The 21,227-nt window shown below is 42.2% G+C and overlaps 1 protein-coding gene across 3 annotated transcripts in view; it reads left to right on the plus strand.

The window, feature by feature from the left end:
* Positions 1-21,227, plus strand: part of WWP2 (WW domain containing E3 ubiquitin protein ligase 2) — a 156,115-nt gene that overhangs the window by 27,622 nt on the left and 107,266 nt on the right. For all 3 annotated transcript variants that reach the window (XM_039222183.1, XM_039222199.1, XM_039222189.1), the window contains exons 2-4: positions 2,395-2,479; positions 8,887-9,034; positions 9,382-9,503. In XM_039222183.1, coding sequence (XP_039078114.1) covers positions 2,410-2,479; positions 8,887-9,034; positions 9,382-9,503 — 340 coding nt within the window. In that variant the 5' untranslated portion in view covers positions 2,395-2,409. The remainder of the gene's footprint in view (positions 1-2,394; positions 2,480-8,886; positions 9,035-9,381; positions 9,504-21,227) is intronic.

A 21,227-nucleotide genomic window follows, 5' to 3' on the forward strand; every position in this document is an offset into this window, starting at 1 on the left:
ACCTGTCAGCACAGAGCCTGATGCGGGGCTCGAGCCCACAAACTGTGTGATCATGACCTGAGTCAAAGTCGGACGTCCAACCGACTGAGCCACCCAGGCGCCCCTCTTTTTTAAATATTCTGTTTGATGAAATGGGAGCTATGCCCAAGGCACTTCTGCATACCAAACTAGAATGGTTGTCCTGAGAAGAAGCACTTTTGTGAGTGTTTGAACTGAGAGCTGAGTTAATTGCTTTTTTCGTGAAATACTATTTTTACTTAACTACAGTTACTAGATTTGGGTATTTGGCAGACATTTTCTTGAAGATGAATGAAGTGAGCCTGTCACTTGAAGGAAAACAGCCAACAGTATTTGTTGCCAAAGATAAAATAGGAATTTTGAAGTGAAACATAGAAATTTGGAACACTTAGATCTACCACTAAGAGTTTGACAGTTTCCCAATACTTAAAGGTCTGTCTGATGAGATCAGTGGTGACATTCACAAACGTGCTGTTTTTGGATAGTGTATAATGAAAAGTGTCAACATTTGGAGTATCTACATAGCTCAGTGAACCAATATTTTTCAAATGACAAAGGACAATGTTACAAAATTGTATGTAAGTAGAAGATCCATTCAAAATGCAAGATGGGGCGCCTGGGTGGCTCATTCGGTTGGGTGGCCGACTTTGGCTCGGGTCATGATCTCACGGTTCATGGGTCTGAGCTCTGAATTGGGCTCTGTGCTGACAGTTAGCTCAGAGCCTGGAGTCTGTTTCAGTTTCTGTGTCTCCCTCTCTCTGACCTTCCCCTTCTCATGGAGTCTCTCTCTCAGAAATAAATAAAATGTTAAAAAAAATTGAAAAAAAACAAAAAACAAAATGCAAGATAGACTTCTACTTCTAGTCAAGATGGAGTGACAGGGATACCTAATAGCTAATGATGTCAAGAATCTGTACATGTGCTTTCTGATCATTTGTATATCTTTTTTTTTTTTTTAACACTTTTAATGTGTATTTTTGTGTGTGTGAGAGAGAGAGCATGCATGCATGTGTGCAAGCGGGGGAGGGACAGAGAAAGAGGGAGACCAAGGATCCAAAGTGGGCTCACTGACAACAGAGAGCCTCATGTGGGGCTTGAACTCAGAAACCGTGACATCATGACCTGAGCCAAAGTTGGATACTCACCCGACGGAGCCACCCGCCCCTGTATATCTTTTTTGAAGAAGTGTCTATTCAGATCTTTCGTTGATTTAAAAAATTGGATTACTTGGGGGTATTTCGGTGGCTTAGTTGGTTGAGCGTCTGACTTTGACTCAGGTCATGATCTTGTGGTTCCTGAGTTTGAGCCCACGCCGCGGGGTCCTCTGCTGTCAGCACAGAGCCCACTTCGGATCCTCTGTCCCCTGTCTCTGCCCCTCCCTAGCTTGTGGCTCTCTCTCAAAAAATGAATAAGCATTAAAAAATTAAAAATGGATTCTTTAAAAAAATTGGATTTTTAAAAAAAATTATTTTGAGAGAGAGAGCATTCATGGGCACTCATGAGTGAGTGGGGGAGGGGCAGAGGGCAAGTGAGAGAGAATCCCAAGCGGGCTCCATGCCCAGCACTGAGCCTGATGCGGGGCTCAATCTCATGAAACTTGAAATCAAGAGTTGGATGCTTAACCAACTGAGCCACCAGGTGCCCCTATTTTTTTTTCCCCATAGAGAGAGAGAGAGCATGAGCAGGGGAGAGGGACAGAGGGAGAGAGAAAGAGAGAGAGAATCTCAAGCAGGCTCTACACTCAACACATGAGCCCAACATAGGGCTCAATCCCACCACCCTGGGATCATGGTCTGAGCTGATGGGTTTTTTTTTTTCTTTTTTTTTTCTTCTTTATTTCTAGGAGAGAGAGAGACAGCGTGAGCAGGGGAGGGTCAGAGAGAGAGGGAGACACAGACTCTGAAATAGGCTTCAGACTCTGAGCCGGCAGTCAGCACAGAGCCCGACGTGGGGCTTGAACCCACGAACTATGAGATCATGACCTAAGCGAAAGTCGGACGCTTAACCGACTAAGCCACCCAGGCGCCCCATGAGCAGATGTTAAGAGCTGGTTGGACGCTCAACTGACTGAGCCACCTAGCCTCTCCCCCTCCCCCCTTTTAATTGTTGAACTGTACTGTTTTTTTGAAGATGTTACTTAGGCTCTCTCTGTACATGTTGCTGTAATAGTCCTCCGTCCTTCCTGGGCTAGGCAGGACCTGTCTAGGCCCAGTAGTCATCACAAGACAGACTCCACCGTGACAGAAGTAGCACCGAGTTGCTTGGATATTTATATTTTCTTGCTTCATATCTTTACACTCAAACATTAACGTTGGATCGAGTTGCTCAGTCTCGTGGCAGGTGCCCTGTAACCCGGCTGCTCTGCTTGTCTTGCAGTTTTCTGGTGATGACATGGCATCTGCCAGTTCCAGCCGGGCAGGGGTGGCCCTGCCTTTTGAGAAGTCTCAACTTACTTTGAAAGGTGAGTGGTGCCATGTGGAGGGTTTGTCATTTGAGGTCTCAAACACGCCAAGGGCTCTGCATCTCCCCCGGTGAAAGCTGGAGGCTCCACCTGATCTGACCCCACCCCCACTCCCATTCCTCATCTCCTGTTACTTTTCCACGGTGCCAGCCACACCCCCACCTCAGTTCGGTTGCACTTGGTGCTCCCTCTGAGGAAAGTGCTTTGGGGCCAGATATCTACCTGGTTTGCTTCCTCACTTTCTGTAGGTTTTTTTTTTTTTAATGGGCCAACTTTCTTTTTTTTTTTTTTTAGAGTTTGTTTATTTTTGAGAGAGACAAGAGACAGTGCAAGTGGGAGACGGGCAGAGAGAGAGACAGAGAATCCCAAGCAGGCTCCAGACTGTTAACGCAGAGCCTAACATGAGGCTCGAACTCACCAGTGAGATCCAGACCTGAGCCAAAAACCAAGAGTCAGACGCTGAACCAGCTGAGCCACCCAAGTGCTCCTGTAGGTTTTTACTCAAAAGTCACCCTCTTCAGCAGCGCCTTCCTGATTGTCCCAGATACAGCCTCCCCCTCCCCTACCTCATGTCTGTCCCCTTCACTATATATTTCTCGTCTCAGCCGTGTCACCATTTAACACAGTACATATTTTTATTTCCTTTATTAACTGTCTCTTTGAATCAAATATAAATACCACCAAGAGGGATTCTTGTCTACTTTGGTTACTTCTGATAGCACAGTGACTAGAACAGTGCCGGACACATACTGGGTTGCCAATGAATATTGCTCGGATGACAGAATGTAGCTTTGGTGGCCTTGGCTCTACAGAAGGATCGCGGGACTGAGAGATACCTGGGGACAGGAAACAGCACTCAGTATCAGAGCTCAGGCCTCTCAGAGGCACAGTCATTTGGAGGCAAATTTGTCTTATCATTTTTTTAAATGATTATTTTTGCAATGTAAATGTCACTCATTTATTTAATCTGTCTATTTGCATACTTCAAAACTGTTTCCTCAGCTCCTCAGGACCCCTGACTGGAGGAAACTAATATTCCCAGTTTCTTGTAATATTACACATTAAGACACATCGAAGGGGATGTAGTTTTGTGGTTTTGAGAGCCAGGTTGCCTTCCTTGGAAGGAATATTCTAGCAGTGGACAAGAGTGGCTCTCTCCCTGCATCTTTACCAACACAATGTGTTGTCAGACCTTTTTTGTCTTTGCCAGTCTGATTGCTAAAAATCACTGTTTTGTCAGCATAGTTTCACATTTCTTTAGTTATAAATGATGTTTAGCATCTTACCATATGTTTAAGGGAAAGTTGTATTTCCTTTCCTGTGGATTGTGTGTTCATATTCTCTGCCTGTTTCTTATTTACTTACTGATTTAAAAAAAAAAGTCTTGATACGTTTTCATCATGTTTCTTGACGTCTCAATGGCTGCTCTAGCTCTCTGGAGGAGGGAGAAGCGTTAGAGTGATAGGGTTTGAACTTGCGACTTTAGCTTTTACTGCGTTGTCTAATAATTAGCAAGCCTCGATTAAAACAGAAGTCTGCCCATGGAGCTTGGTGACATAATGAAGTCTTTGTGTTGGGGCCATATTATTCGGGAACACATAGTGACTTATAAAGATTTCTCTGTTTGCCTTTCCTCAACGTGAACTTTTTCACTCGTGTGGAAAGAGCTAACTTGATAATACAGGTGCATCTCATTATATATGCCTTTACTCTCTAGGGATTCTATAATACCACCTAGGCAAATGGTGAGGGAAAAAGAGAAAGAGAGAAATGACAAAATAAATGATGTGGGTGGTTCCTCCTCCATGTGTCTCATTGATAGAGCCTCTGGTCTAATTTGGGAGATGGGACTATGCCGTTCCCTCCCTCCCTATGCCGTGCCTCTCTGTAATGCATCCTAGAGTTTTAAGATACATTTTAAAGGTACATCAAGGCCCTTAAACATAAGCGACCTATTTTGTCTGCTATTTAACTTAAGAAACTCTGAGAAACTAAAAAAACAGCACAACAAAGCTTAAACTGGCCATTGGAAACCTATTGAAAGACCATCTATCAGGTTCTATTTTGTGCCTTCCTGAGAGCTTTTCAAGGGTGTGATTTTGGCCATATGTGATTTTCCCCCTTTATTTGTTAACTTTAAAGGCTAAATCCGGGGTGCCTAGAGGGCTCAGTCAGTTAAGCGGCTGACTTCGGCTCAGATCATGATCTTGCAGTCCGTGGGTTCAAGCCTTGCATTGGGCTCTGTGCTGACAGCTCAGAGTCTGGAGCCTGTTTTGGATTCTGTGTCTCCCTCTCTCTCTGCCCCTCCCCAGCTCGTGCTCTGTCTCTCTCTGTCTCAAAAATAAATAAACATTAAAAAAATTTTTTTTTTAAAAAGGCTATATCCTATGGGAAGATGTGAAATTGGCATTTATATTTCATCAAACAGTAAAGTAACTTTCCAGATAAACCTGCTCTTATGTTGAGGACTTTATCTTGGCTTGTGTTTTAAGAACAAGAAACATTCAGGGACACCTGGGTGCCTCAGTTGAGTGCCCAACTTTGGCTCAGGTCGTGGTCTCGTGGTTGGTGAGTTCGACCCCCACTTTGGGTTCACTGCTGTCAGCATGGAGCCTGCTTCAGGTCCTCTGTCCCCCTCTCTGCCCTTCCCCCATTTGTTTTCTCTCTCTCTCAAAAAGAAAAATAAACATATTTTAAAAAAGAGAAACATTCAGAATATCACCGCACTGATTAATTATATGTTACCAAAGGGAAAATGTATGTTTACAGTGGAGTGACCTGACAGACCCCACATTAACCACAGGATCCAGCTTAGCGTCCACAATAGGAGAATAGCCTAGTGTGCATAGTGAGGAGTTTGCAATGTAACCTATGTAGAGTTCTTGACAAAAATGTTCAATGTGAATCTCACCACGAGGAAAACAATTTAAAAAATACAGAATTTGGTGCATTCTATGAGAGAGCTGGTAGACGTCTTTAAAAAGCATTGTCATGGAAAAAGAACGGAGAGCATTCTAGATTTTAAAAGATTAAGGAGCCAGCCACTAAATGCAGTTTGCTCATCTTGAATGGGTCCTGGGCTGGGGGAAACCAGCTATAACAGTGTGTTTGGAACACTTGAGGAAATTTGGATATGTAATGAGTTTCAAATGATGGAAACAGTGACTAAATTTGTTAAGGTATAATAATGGTGGCGTGGTTAGGTGGGAGAATGACTTTTTCTCTTTCCTGTGCCCAGCATGGGGCTCGACTCATGACCTTGAGATCAGGAGTCGCATGGTCTACCAACTGAGCCAGCCAGACCCCCCCCATTTTCTTTTTTTATTGAAGTATAATTAGCATACCATGTTCTATTAGTTTCAGGTGTACAACGTATAGAACATCCTTTGTCTTAGGCGTTGCATTCTGGAAGTATTTAGGCTCAATCTGTCCTGATGTCAACAACTTACTTTCAAGTGGTTTACCAAAGAAGTTTGTGGATATGTCATACTCATGCACATATATAGACGTAGGCATCATATGTCTGTATCCTGTGCTGTCCAATAGCCACTACAGCCACATAGACCTTTTTACGTTCAGATTAAAGTTAAATTTAAAATGCAAATCCTCTCATACCAGCCACATTCCAGGTGCTTTATAGCCACACGTATCTCATGGCAGTGTATTGGACTGTGCTGGCAGAGAACTTTTTGCTTATCACAGAAGGTTTTTTTTAATGCTTGTTTTTGAGAGAGAGAGAGAACACATGGAGGAGGGCAGAGAGAGAGGGAAACAGAGGATCTGAATCAGGCTCTGTGCTGACAGAAGAGAGGCCGATGTGGGGCTTCAACTCATAAACCATGAGATCATGACCTGAGCCAAAGTTGGATGCTCAGCTGACTGAGCCACCTAGGTGCCCCTTATCACCGATGTTTTCTTGAATAGTACTGACACAGACACACACAAATGTGTGTCAAAAAGCAGATGTGGCAAGATGGTTCCTAGATTGGGTTCTGGACGGACCAGGGGGAAAAAACGTTTCTTTACTCTTTTGCCAAAATGGACATTGATGGGACATTTAACAAAATTTAAGTAAGATATGTACATTAGGTAAAAAAAAATTTTTTTTAATGTTTTATATATTTCTAGGAGAGAGAGAGAGACAGCGTGAGCAGGGGAGGGTCAGAGAGAGAGGGAGTCACAGACTGAAACAGGCTCCAGGCTCTGAGCTGGCAGTCAGCACAGAGCCCGACGCGGGGCCTGCGCGGCCCGAACCCACGAACCACGAGATCATGACCTAAGTGAAAGCCAGACCCTTAACCGACTAAGCCACCCAGGAGCCCCCATTAGGTCATAGTTTTAAAGGATGTTAAATTTTCCCATGTTGATTATTATTCTGTGGTATTGTCAGAAAATGTCTTTGTTCTTGGAAATATGCACTGAAGTGATTAGAAGAAAAGGGGCACCAGATCTGAAACTCACTCAGAGTTTCAAAAACAAATGTGAATGTGTATGAGAGGGAGTTAGGAAAGAGAAGGAGAATAATAAAGCAAACATAGTTAAAAAGTTAATTTTTGGTTAATATTTGGTGACCCTTAGGTGAAGGGTTTATAGGAATTCTTTGTATTTTTGAAGACCAAAAACAAAACTCCAAACAAACAAAAATAGCTAGGTAAAAAACTAGAAGGACAAAAAAGGAAACACCATGACAGAGTTCAGAGAATTGGCCTGGGAGCTAGGAGACTTGGTTTCCAGCTTAAGTGTGCCTCTGACTCCATGATTTTGGATAGGTTATTTTTCTTACCCTCTCTGGACCTTAATTGGGCCAACTCTTAAATGAAAGGTTTGCACTTGTTGATTTCAAAGTTGTTGATTTCAAAGAACCTGTCCAGCTTAAAATGATAAGGCTATAATTATAACTAGTTGCCGCCCCCCCCCCCCGGCTTTTTTAAAGGTCTCTGTGCAGAGCTACACTCACACCACTAGGTGGCCTCAGTTAACCTTGGTCTGTGAGAAGTATTTCGGTTTTCTACTCTGGACCACATTTCCCACCACCGCAACCTGTTTTTCCTAATACCATCCCTTGCTTCTGAATCTTAGCCACAGCTTTTGCTGTTGTTATTTGACTTGGTCTCCTGTTCTTTTGGGCTGGGAGAAGATGGGCATTGTTAAAAGAATCCAGAGGTAGGTTTGTCCTTTGTCAGGTTGTAGACCCTTACAGGACCCTTTAAGGGATCTTGATAGAGGGGTGCTCCATCTATCGGGTAAGAAATGCCAGTCCTATGTTCTGATTTGGGGCACGGGATAGAAGACATCTTAGATGTGTTCCATCCTAGTGACCTGGAGTTTCCACTGTGGCTAATAAATGCTTATAAGAGACAGTTGTCTAGCCCTGGGTGGATACTTGTTTAGCTTGGCTTGCTGCTCCCAAATAAACATCAGAAATGCTGCTACATCAAGGATGCAAATAGAACAGGAAATGCAGATGGCTCACAAGCACAGCACATGGAAAAAATATTGAACCTCACTAGTAATAGAAGAACAGCAATAGAACAGATAAGCAGAATCTGGTAATGATATTCAGCATGGTGGGGTGTCAGGTTGCCTGGGTGCACATCTTGGTTTGAAGCTCCCTGGCTGTGTTGTCTGGGGCAGTGACCTAACTTCCCCAAGCCTGCTTCCTCTTGGGTGAAATGGGGGTGGTGATATATTCCCTGTCCCATTGGTTTGTTTAAAGGATTGAGTTAGATGATGTGTGCACACCATTGTGTCTGTACTAAGTGCTCATTACATTTTACCTAATTCGTATGATTTTTTTGAATCTATATGATTTGCAAAAAGTAAAAAAAAACAACCCGTAATACTCAGTGCTGTGGTGGTGAAATGAATATATTCATCTACATGGGTTTATTCTTTTTGCAAAGGAATTAAACCGTTTTGGGAACTTCAAGAAATATTCATATCATTTGGAGGAAATATATGCAAATCTGTACATTCATGATGATTGTCCCAAAATGAAAAATTGAAAGCAGTCTACGCAGTAGTGAAAGAATCGTTAACTAAATTATGGCATGTCTGTACAATGGGCTCGTATTGCAGCCATTTAAAATTGATGTTGGAGGGAGAATTCTTAAAGACTTGGGGGCATAAGAGATGAAAGTCTGGAAAGTCTGGATTTGCCAACATCTTAATGATAATTATCCCAGAGTTTTCAGGTTAGAAGTGCTTCTTTTCTTAAGCTTCATATTTTTAAAATATCCTCACATTTTTTAAAAAGTAACTTTTTTAGGATCAGAAAAAAACTAGAATTTATTTTTTAAACGAAACAACAGAAAAGAGCAAGAACGTCTGCCACAGGGGGGCAGCAGGGAGCCCTGTGACTCATCTTTGACTTTTTTTCCCCCCCCCCCCCCCCCGCCCCCGTCCAGTGGTGTCAGCAAAGCCCAAGGTGCATAATCGTCAACCTCGAATTAACTCATTTGTGGAGGTGGCAGTGGATGGACTCCCCAGTGAGACCAAGAAGACTGGGAAGCGAATTGGGAGCTCGGAGCTTCTCTGGAATGAGATCATCATTTTGTAAGAGAAAGTCCCTTCTCTTTACAGTAATATGGGAGAAAGAGAGAAGGCTCTCCAAGGGGGTTGTGGGAGACCCAGGTTTCCTGTGATGCCTCAAACTCTTCTGCCTTTGGTACCCAAGGTGCCTCTCTTCAGGTGTTTCTACATCATTGAGCTCACAGAGCGTTCATTATTAGCTAGATGGTTACAGGGTCAGCTTTGTGGGGGAAAGGATGTACGTGAGTGTCTTCCTGTTTGAGGTTCCCCCCTCCCTCCAAGATGTCAGCAGTATAGTTTATCTGTTTTCTTCTAAGCTGTAGGAGTGGCCAGTGTATTTGGATGTGATGAATCAAGTATTTGTTTTCCAGGAATGTCACGGCCCAGAGTCATTTAGATTTGAAGGTTTGGAGCTGCCATACTTTGAGAAATGAACTGCTAGGCACCGCCTCTGTCAACCTCTCCAATGTCCTGAAGAACAATGGGGGCAAAAGTACGTATGATGAAGGGGTGGCCGACATGATTCATTTGTGGGTTTTGGGGGAAGAATTCAGAAGGCTTGGATTTCTCTCACACACCATGGAGAGACCTGGAGATGCAGTTTCCTCCAGGACCAGGGGCTGCGGGGACGCTGTCCCCTGTGGATGCAGCCCTTGGAGTTTTAGGAAAGTGAGAGCTCCTCTCTGCCTCCACTATGGGATTCAGCCTCCTTTGTCCTCGGGCTCTAGTGCTGGGATGCAGTGATGTGTCCCCTTGATCCTTTCTCAAGGATGAATGCTTTCCCTCTGCCTCTGACCCTCTTTTCTCAATCCAGGAGACACGTGACATGTTGAATCAAACCGTCAAATGCCTCCAGCCCATATCCTTACTTTGCTGGTCTGAGTCCTTGAATGAAACAGAGAAGCTGCATATGTTTGTGTGTTTGTGTGGAGGGGGAAATGGCATTACAGGTAGTGCCTTGTACTTAGTAGGCACTCAGTAAACGTTTACTGGATATTGGAATGCACTGGAAGCTCTGTCTTAATTATTCAGGGTGCCTATGCTGCATGGAAATCTAAACCCTAATGTCTATTTATTGCTGCTTGTGGTCAGTGGCATAACCCGTGGCTGTGATATCTGGACCCTCCCTCATAAAGCCTCTATTGAGAGCAGTACCATATGTGGCGAGGGAACGCCACGGAAAGAAAGGCTCCTTTTTCTCTTGATGTCTGCTGTCTAGAAAATATTTTCTGAAAGTGGATTTAGCTTAAGAGGGATGTGGGGGAGGGGAGTATTGAGTCCCAGGTGAAAGCTGCATGGATTGAAGAGGCTTTTCTTTCTGACAGGCCATTCGAGTGGTATTTGAGGCTCCCCTGGTTTCTCCCTCTCCGCTGGGGACACAGAGATGTGGGGCACCCACTGCAGTTTCAGGAATTATTTAAAACTAGGAATACGCTTCTATTCTCGTTGTGCAGGGAACTTCCAGATGGTTTATCTTCTGAGCTGGTTTTTATTTTCCCAAACTCTAGCCTGCCTTTTATAATTTGATTCTCAAGGAGGGTTATATTTATTATGTCCTTTGGAGATACACTTGTGGACATTGTCACGTTAGGGTCAGGAGCTAGTATGAGTGTCCTTTCTTCTTTATTTGTTGTGTCACCATACTTTTGCTTTTGATTATACAAGTTATTATAGCAAAACTGGAAATTACACACAAGCACACAGACATACAAAGAAAATAAAATTCTCCTATAAACCACAGCGCTTAGTGATAATTGCTAACATTTTGATATGTATTTTTTTCTGGGCCTTTTTTCCTGTGTGCACATGTAAATATTTAAGACATCCCTGAAACAAAATTGAGACCATACGTAAACATATTATTTTATAACATGCCCTTTTATCTTTAAAATGTATTAGTATATCTTTTTTTATTAAAACATTTTTTTAATGTTTGTTTTGAAAGAGAAAGAGCGCATGTGTGTGCCACCAGAGGAGGGGCACAGAGAGAGGGAGAGAGTGAATCCCCAGTCTAGGGCTCAAACTCAAGAACCATGAAATCATGACCTGAGCCAAAGTCGGATGCCCAACCAGCTGAGCCACCCAAGCACCACTCTTTGTTTTGTTCTAAAGTTGCTTATTATTATTATTTTTTTGTAATCTCTATACCCAGTGTGGGGCTCAAACCCATGACCACAGGTTCAAGAGTCGCACGCTCTTCTGACTGAGCCAGCCAGGCGCCCTTAATATATCTTTACTTACTTATTTATTTCTAATTGTGATAAAATGCACGTAACGTAAAATTTATCATCTTAACCACTTGTAAGTGGACAGCGTAGTGGCAATTAAGTACATGCACCTTGTTGTGCAGCCATCACTGTCATCCATCTTCAGTTTATTTATTTATTCATAAATGTTTATTTTTGACATAGACAACACATATGTGTGCATGGGAGGGGAGGGGCAGAGAGAGAGAGAGGGAGATAGAGGATCTGAAGCAGGCTCTGTGCTGAGAGTGGAGAGCCTGCCAAGGGGCTTGAACTTAACAAACTGAGATCATGACCGGAGCCAAAGTCAGACCCTTAACTGACTGCACCATCCAGGTGCCCTGTCTTCAAAACTTTAAGCTCCAACTCTGTACCCACTACACAGTTCAATTCTTCTCTTCCCTCCACTCTGCCCCCCATTCTACTTTCTCTGTGCATCTGACTAGCTACCTCATTACAGTATTTGTCCTTTTCTATCTGGCTTATTGTACCAGCATAAGATCCTCAAGGCACCTGTAAGTTTGTAGCATGTTTCAGAATCTCCCTTCTTGTTAGGGCCAGATAATATTCTGTCCTATGTGCATCCACATTTAGTTTATCCACTCACCCATCCAGGGATACTCGGGCTGCTCCCACGTTTGTCCTGTTGTGAACAGTGCTGTTATGAATGCGAGGGTACAAATACCTGTTTCGGTTCCTGCTTTCCATTCTTTTGGGTCTGTGGCCAAGAAGCAGAATTGTGGGGTCATATGGTAATTCTATGTTTAATTTTTTAAGGCACCACTATACTGTTTTCCATAGCTGCTACACCATAAAATATATTGGTATGGCTTTAATTATTCTTCCAAAATGTTCTTTTTGATGACTGCCTACTAGTAGTCTCTCAGGTAGTTGCGTGGAAATTTAAGTTTAGACACTGGGGTGGTTTTCAGTGTTGCACAGTCATAAATTATGCTGTGGTAAACGTATATTTATATATAAGTCTTGGTGTCCATTGCTGATAGTTTACTTGTGATAAATTACTGAAGATGAGGGTGCCTGGGTGGCTCATTTCGTTGAGTGTCTGACTCTTGATTTCAGCTCAGGTCGTGATCCCAGGGTTGGGGGATCAAGCCCCACATTGGACTCTCTGCGCTGAGGGTGGAGTGTGCTTAAGATTCTCTCTTTGTCTCCCTCTGCCCTTCTCCCTGGCTCTCTCTCACTCTATCTCTTAAAAAAAAATTATTGAAGATGGATTTGCAAGGTCTAAACATTTTTCACATATTTGTGACATTTGACACATGTTACAAGATTACTCTCCAGAAAAGTTCTACCAATTTACCCTCCCATCAGCTGTGACCAAGACTGTTAGTTTCTACTGCATCTTGACATTTATTGGCTTATCTATCTATCTGTATACACATATATAAGTATATGTATACGTAGGTATTTTTTGCCTGTTTGATAATTAACATTATGCCAGATTTGCTTCGTCTATTTCTCTTTTTTGGTTGTAGTATTTCCAAGTAAATTACAGATGTCCCGGTGTTATATTTTCGATTCTTCAGCATGCCTCTCGTAAAGGATGTTGTCCCAGTGTTTCACTTCACTGTGCTAGAGAAATTACCCGTTTGTCGCAGATGAGCACATGGACTAGTAGTGTTCCAGGGCTGGGGCTTGCGCTGCTCGCAAGTCCTCAGGCTTCTGGGGGCCAACTCTGCTGTGACGGTGTACGGCAGATGGACGCACGCTTGGCAGGTCACTGGCCACCATTTTCATGCAGGACGCACAATGCCACATCCCTGCGGCTCATCTTCTCATTTTGATTTTGCCACAGAAGGAGCCACTGGACTCGGCGTGCCGGCGTATTTCAGTCTTCTTCACCGTTTTCCTGCAGGAGGCACTATCACGGGTCCTGCATTTACTGATGATTCTGACGTTCCTGGTGCATTTAGCCATGTCTCTGCGAGTTAGGGCTGAGCTCAGGGAGGAAACAGAAAGGGTATCTTTGTCTATGATCACCATACTATTATCACACCTCACAATGTTGGCATGAATTCCTTATGATCACCTGATACTCAGTTCCAGTTCAGTTTCAACTGTTTATCTCTGTCATTTTCTTCTTCTTTTTTTAAATGTTTTTATTTTATTTTTGAGAGAGAGAGAGAGTGCTACCGGGAGAGGGGCAGAGAGAGAGGGAGACACAGAATACGAAGCAGGCTGTAGGCTCTGAGCTGTCAGCACAGAGCCTGACGTGGGGCTCGAACCCACAGACCGCAAGATTATGACCTGAGCTGAAATCAGGCACCTACCCAACTGAGCCACCCAGGCGCCCCAGTAAGTGTCATTTTCAAGTTGGTTTGTTTGAACCTGAATTCAGACGAGGTCTGAATTTGGTTGTTACGTCTCTCAAGTTCCCCTAATTTCACTCTACCTTTATGATGCTGTGATTTATTGAAGAAGATGAGTATTTTTAGAGTGTGTTTATTGCCTTATTAACGTCCTTTGTTCATTTTTATATCAAAGGATGCATTTTTCTCTTTTAGTTTTGAAAGAGTTCTTTGTGTTAAGGCTGTTATTCTTTGTCTTATAATTTGGAAATATTTTTCTAGTTTTTCATTTGTGTCTTAATTTTGTAGTTTATTTTCCTATTTTCCAAAGAGATGTTTTAAACTTGTAGCTGAATCTTTCACCCTTTGTATTTGTAGACTTTTCCTTTATGAAAGCCTTTCCTCCATTCTGAGATCACGTAAATAGTCACCTTTAGTTTTTACTTGTTCATTGTGATTTTTTTTTCACATTTAATTCTTTAAATAATTTTATTTTTGTGTAAAGTGTGAATAGGGATCTAATTTTATTTTGTTTTATTTATTTTTTTAATATTTTTATTTATTTCTAAAAGAGAGAGAGAGAGAGAGACAGCGTGAGCAGGGGAGGCTCAGAGAGAGAGGGAGATACAGACTCTGAAACAGGCTCCAGGCTCCGAGCTGGCAGTCAGCACAGAGCCCGACGCGGGGCTTGAACCCACGAACCGCGAGATCATGACATAAGCGAAAGTCGGACGCTTAACCGACTAAGCCACCCAGGCGCCTCTATTTTGTTTTATTTTTTAAAAGATGTTTTTATTTATTTTAGAGAGAGAGAGAGAGAGAGCGAGCGAGCATGATCAGGGGAGGGTCGGAGAGAGAGGGAGACACAGAATCCAAAGACAGGCTTCAGGCTCTGAGCTGGCTGGCAGCACAGAGCCCGATGCAGGGCTCGAACCCAGGAACCGTGAGATCATGCCCTGAGCCGAAGCCAGATGCTCAACCGCCTGAGCCACCCAGGCGCCCTGTATTTTTCTGAAGTGTTTATTTTTGAGAGAAACAGAGTGGGGGTGGAGAGAGAGAGAGAGGGGGAGAGAGAGAGGGAGAGAGGGAGAGGGAGAATCTCAAGCAGGCTCCACGCTGCTAGCACAGAGCCTGACTTGGGGCTTGAACTCCTGAGATCATGAAATGAGCCGAAACCAGGAGGAGTTGAATGCTCAACTAACTGAACCACCCAGGTGCCCTGGGATTTAATTTAATTTTTCCAACATAGTTAACTGATTGTTTAGCACTGCTTATTGAATACTCTGTGATTATTACCCCCAATGATTTGAGTTTTTTATCTTCAGCATATATTCAGCATATATTAGAATAAAAAATGTGTGTGTATATATATATGTGTGTGTATATATATATATATATATAAATACACACCCACACACACACCCACACACACACACTTGGGGCCTGTTGGGGCATTTTCCATTTCATCTGTTGTTTTATTAGCTTCTTAAAATCACTCTGTCTTATCTGTTGTAATATCATGTTTTAATATCTGTTTGAGTTTCTTTCCTTTTCAAACTCTTCCTCCCTCTTCTCTTTGCATATATGACACCACCACCCGAACTTTATTTATTTATTTATTTATTCATTCATTCATTCTTAAGTTTATTTTGAAAGAGAGAGAGAACGAGGGAGGGACAGAGGGAGAGAAGGGGAGAGAGAGGGAATCCCCCAAGTAGGCTCTGCACTGTCAAGGGGCTTGACAAGGGGAGAGTTTGACAAGAAAAATTGTAGCCTGACAAGGGGCTTTAACTCATGAACCCTGAGATCATGATCTGAGCCAAAACCAAGAGTGAGATGCTTAACTGAATGAACTACCCAGGTGCCCCATCTGAACTTTAAATGATTCTATTGTCAGATTCTCCTCTTCTTCCTACCTTCTTCCCCTCAAATCCCTTTAGATTTTATTGGAATTCTATCCTATGTAAGGTTCCTTTGTGGAGAGTTTCTGTACCAGTAATTCCTACTCAGGAGCATAGAATGTCTCTAAATTCACTCAGATCATTTTGAAATTATCTTAGATAGACTCTTCTAAATTAAAAAAAAAATTTTTTTAAACATTTATTTTTGAGAGAGACAGTGTGAGTGGGGGAGGGGCAGAGGGCCAGGAAGACAGAATCCGAAGCAGGCTGCAGGCTCTCAGCTGGCAGTGCAGGGGCTCGAACTCACAAACCATGAGATCATGACGTGATCATTAATCGGCTGAGCCACCCAAGCGCCCCAGACTCTAATAAATTTTTTTTTTTTAATGTTTTATTTATTTCTAGGAGAGAGAGAGAGACAGCGTGAGCAGGGGAGGGTCAGAGAGAGAGGGACACAGAACCTGAAACAGGCTCCAGGCTCTGAGCAGTCAGCACAGAGCCCGACGCAGGGCTCGAACCCACGAACCGCGAGATCATGACCTAAGCAAAAGTCAGACGCTTAACCGAGTAAGCCACCCAGGTGCCCCCAGACTCTTGTAAATTTAAAAAACCTGTTTGATTTTATTTTCAGTAGGATCTTTTCCCCTTAAGTCTCCTAACTTAGTGTTGTTTGTATATGACTGTTAGTTTCTGCATGTGTGGGTTTTGTTTTTTTGTTTTTTGTTTTTTTAAGTATCATTCAATAGCTGAATTCTTAGTACAGGCTTTCAGTAGCTTATTTTCGGTTTTCTTGGTAGACATTTATGTGATTTCTAGATAATTTTGTTCATATTAGGAGATGATTATACTTCTTGTTAGTTGCTTTGCATACAACTTCCTGTTTTAGTGGTGATGGAGTAGACATCTTGCCCTTTCTCACAACTATGCTTCTAATGACTCTTCTCTGGATGTAAAGCTGGGTGTTAGTAAGCTCTTCTTGCTTCTTGTTTTTTTTTTTTTTTTTTTTAATTTTTATTTTCTTTCTCGGTTTAATTAATTATTTACTAATCATTAATTTTTTTGTTGTTGAAATTTTGTTAAATATCTTTTAGATAACTATAGGGATATAGTTAAATGATTTTCTTCTTTCTGATTTCCTAATAGTAACAATGTTAAAATTTCTTCAATATACCCAATTGCTCATGTTTAATTATTCTTTGAAACTTTTGTTAACAGTTGCCTGTTAATATTTTATTTTGGGGTTTTCCACCTATGTTCACAAGGGGCAGTTGTCTGTAGTTTTGTACTATTTTTGTCAGCTTTGGAATTGAGGTTTAGCTAATTTTATAAAGTAAATTAAAGCTCTTTCCAACTTTGGGAACAGACTCTATAACATGGGAATTATCTGTTCCATGAATGTAGGAAAGAGCTCACCCGTAAAACCAACTGGGTCTGGCTGCTTTCTCTAAAATAATTCTTTGATGACTTTTTCAGTTTCTTACCCCATAATGATTGGTTTGTTCAGCTTTCCTGATTCATCTTACATCAGTTTTGTTAATTCATATTTTCTGAGAAAAATTGTTCCATGAGATTTTTCAAATTTATTAGTATGAAGATTTTAAATAGCATTCTCATTTTTAAAATGTTTCAATTTTTCTCCCTTAATTTTTTTGTATTTGTTCCCAATTTTTTCTTGACTAGCCATAATCATTTTTGTTTTAACTTTTGATTTTTAATTTATTTTTCATAGGACTACTTGGATTTTTCAGTTTTACCATGTTTTCTAATATTTTAAAAAGTTTATTTATTTTGAGAAAGAGAGAGAGCAGGCAGAAGAGGGGCAGAGAGAGAGAAAGAGAGAGAGAATCTCTAGCAGGCTCTGTATTGTTAGTGCAGAGCTCGACACAAGGCTCAATCCCACGAACCCATGAGATCATGACCTGAACTGAAATCAGGAGTTGAATTGTCAACCAACTGAGCCACCTGGGCACCCCTAATATTTCCATTTTTAAAAAATGTTTACTTTATTTTGAGAGAGAGAGAGAGAATGAACGGGGGAGACACAGAGAGAGGGAGACAGAGGGTCTGAAGCAGGCTCCGTGCTGACAGCAGCGAGCTGATGTGAGGCTCGAACTCATGAACTGTGAGATCACGACCTGAGCCAAAGTTGGATGCTCAACTGACTGAGCCACCCAGGAGTCCCAGTTTTGTTTTGTTTTGTTTTTTCATTTTTAGCTTTTACTTTCTTCAACTTTTTGCCCTAGATCTGTTTTTTTTTTATTTAGTTAGTGAGTTGGTCATTTATGGCTTTTTGAGTTGAAAGCTTATAGTGCATTTATTTTTGTCTTGTTGAATGATGAAAACATTCATGCTTTAAACTTGGCTTTGATTTTATTCCCCTGGGTATTCACATTTTTTCTTTTTAGGAAAAGTGCACAAACCTTAAGTGATATATAGTTCAGTGAGTGTTTACATCTGTTCACATCTGTGTAATTGCTACTTAGAGCAAGATATAGAACATTTCTAGGGCCCCAGAAGATTCCTGTGTCCTTGTCAATCACTAACCCTTTTCCCACCCTGAGATAACCACTATTCTGACTTCTATCACTATTTGTTAGTTTAGCCTATTCTTGAATTTTTATCAGTGAAATCATACAGTACATTTTCTTATGCCAGGTTCATTGTATCTGTGAGAATTATCCATGCTTTTGCATGTAATATTAGTTGTTTTTTTTTTTTTTTTTTTTTTTTACTGGGGGGAAGTTTCCTATTGGACTATACCACGTTTTTTTTGATGATTTTCCTGCTGGCAGACATTTGTGCTGTTTCCAGTTTTGGACCATCATGAGCATAGCTTCTGTGAACATTCTTATATACATGTATTTTGGAAGGCAAGTACATGCATCTACTGAGTAGCTAGCTAGCTAGCTAGCTCCCTTACTTCATGGAGTGGATATATTTTAGCTGTAGTAGATACTGTCTGACAGTTTTCTACAGATAAACCCATACCTGTTGCTGCGTTCTGCTCCTTGTTTGTAATTGCTGTTGTGATTTTTCTCTTTGAACTCAGAATGATTCAGGAGGGTGTTTTCTGTCTTGCCCAGAGCTTAGGTTGTTCCTGACGGTCACTGCCCTTCCTGTAGCCCTTGATGGCACCAGCCTTAGCCCCTCGAGTGTGTGGCTAGGTTGAGCATTGAGGCACATCAGAGTCACATCTGATGGAAAATGTGGATTGTGGGAGGGTGGGGATCTGTTTTTTCTTAGGAAAACAAATCTAGAATGACAGTGGCTTAGATGAGTTACAAAACATTCCAGGCGTGTTTCATAAAGCCCTCTGTTTACAGCAAGGCTGTTTCTGGTGATTACGAATCTGTTGAGAAGTGGTTAAGAACATGTAGGCTCTGGGGTCCAACCATCTGGGTTTGAATCCTGAATCTATCAGCTTTGTGATGTTGTATAGTCACTTCTCTGTGTGTCTGTTTCCTCATCTGTAAAACATTTTGAGATTCAATGAGCTAACAGTAGTATCTTACACATGTAGGTGCTATATAAGTCGTGGTAGCAGCAGCAGCAGTAGTAGTGGTGGTAGTAATAGTAGTAGTAATTCTGGCCCTTCTGACACTTTTTTTTTAAGTTTATTTAGTTTGAGAGAGTGAGAGAGAGTGACTGAGGGTGGAGCAGAGAGAGAGAGAGAGAGAGATTGAGAATCCCAAGCAGGTTCTGCGTTGTCAGTGCAGAGCCCGATGTGGGCTTGAGCCCATGAACCACAAGATCATGACCCAAGCTGAAATCAAGAGTTGGATGCTCAACCGACTGAGCCATCCATGCACCTCTTCTCTGATACTTTTCTTCCCAAAGATTGGGAGGTTCGGGTCCTCAAGATGGTGACAGAGACCCTATTTCCTGGTGTAGGACCTCCTGGCCTAAATGCAAGGCAGCCCTGAGGTTCTTATGCGGGAGAGTTCTAAGCTTCTAAGATTAGACAAATACAAACGCCCTGAGGGTGTGGGGTGGGGAAGCTGTCATTAGCCTGAGATGTTTTCAGCACCAGGGTCTTGGTGCCTGTATTCCTTGGGGAGCCGCTAGGCTGGAACATGTCCAGATTGGTGTGTAGGTATGCATACGGTCACGTAGGGGAGTGCGTCACAGTATGTTAGGTGACTCCTCTTACCGTGGCCTGGTCTTCCCGGAACAGCTTTTCCTGGGAAAGGGCCTTGACGGGTAGTGCTTGTCCTGCCCGGTGTTTTTTTCCTCCACCAGACACAGTTCCGTCCTGCATTCACTGCCTTGTTGTCCTCTGGGTGGACTTGGAAGTTGACTAGGAAACCCAGCTGGTGTTTTATGCCTCCCTCTGGCAGAAGGATGCAGTGGCCGAGGGCTTTACTCAAGTCCTGCAGTTGCATAAGGGTCAGCCTTGGCCTACTTTCTGCAAGGACACTGACCTGGCTACGGCTGCAGGGAGGACTTGACAGGACTTGACGCAAAGTGCTGGTTTGGCTCTTAAGGACAGCTCTAGTCCTCTCTTGTGTGGAAGCAGGATGCTGGGGTTGAATAATGACTTTTAAAAACCTTTTTATTAGGGAAATTTTCAAACATACTCCCCATCACCCAGCTTCAGTAGTTATTAGCATATGTATTATGTGTACCCGCCCACTGGCTGATCTTTTTTTTTTTTTTAATTTTTTTTTTAATGTTTTATTTATTTCTAGGAGAGAGAGAGACAGTGTGAGCAGGGGAGGGTCAGAGAGAGAGGGAGTCACAGACTCTGAAACAGGCTCCAGGCTCTGAGCTGCCGCCCACTGGCTGATCTTGATTTCTTTCTAAGTTGGTAGCAGGTAGGATGTAAGGCTCCGTTTTCTCTTGTAGCTCTCCTGTCCTGCAGCTGGCCTCGTTAACACTGCACATCTTGGCGCTACCAGATTGTTCTCCTTTGGAGGAGGGAAATGTACTTTGAAGTAGAATTTTTTTTTAAACCTTCCTTATTTTAAAATAATTGAAGGGGCGCCTGGGTGGCTCATTCGGTTTAGCATCCGACTCTTGACTTCAGCTCTGGTCATGATCTTCCAGTTCATGGGTTCGAGCCCCGCATAGGGCTCTGTGTTGGCAGTGCGGAGGCTGCTTGGGGTTCTGTCTCTGTCTCTCTCTGCCCCTCCTCTGCTTGCTTCTCTGTCTCTCTCAAAGTAAATAAAACTAAACAAAAAAAGTGAAAAATAATTTCAAATTCAGAGACAAGTTACAAGAATGGGACAAGGAATTCCTCTATACTCTACAGCCAACTGTTAATATTTTGATACATTTGCTTTAACGTTGTCTCTGTCTATACATATGTCTATAATAATTTTATGAATCATTATAAATTACCAACCTCATTTGTCCCTCCATACTTAAATGTCTGCTTTTTAAGAAGATGTTTTCTTACATAATCACTGTATAATTGAAACAAGAAAATTAACATTTACTACTATCACCTAATTAATATTTTCTAATTGTTGCAAAAATGCACTTACAGTGATTTCCCCATAATCTGGGATCCCAGGCAAAATTATACATTGTCTTTGGTTGTCATGTCTCTTTAAATCTGGGATTAGTTCCTTAGCCTCTTTTTGTCTCTCATGACCCTGGCATTGTTGAAGAGTTCAGACCAGTCTTTCTGTAGAATCCTCTCAACTTGGCTCTGCCTGGTTTTTCCTCAGGATTAGATTCAGGGTATGTATTTTTGGCAGGAACACTCCAGAAAAGATATTGTGTCCTTCTCAATGCATCATGTCAGGAGGCTTATGAC

The sequence above is a fragment of the Hyaena hyaena genome, unplaced genomic scaffold, assembly GCF_003009895.1.
Source record: "Hyaena hyaena isolate Hyena2069 unplaced genomic scaffold, ASM300989v1 scaffold_18, whole genome shotgun sequence".
Lineage (NCBI taxonomy): Eukaryota > Metazoa > Chordata > Mammalia > Carnivora > Hyaenidae > Hyaena > Hyaena hyaena.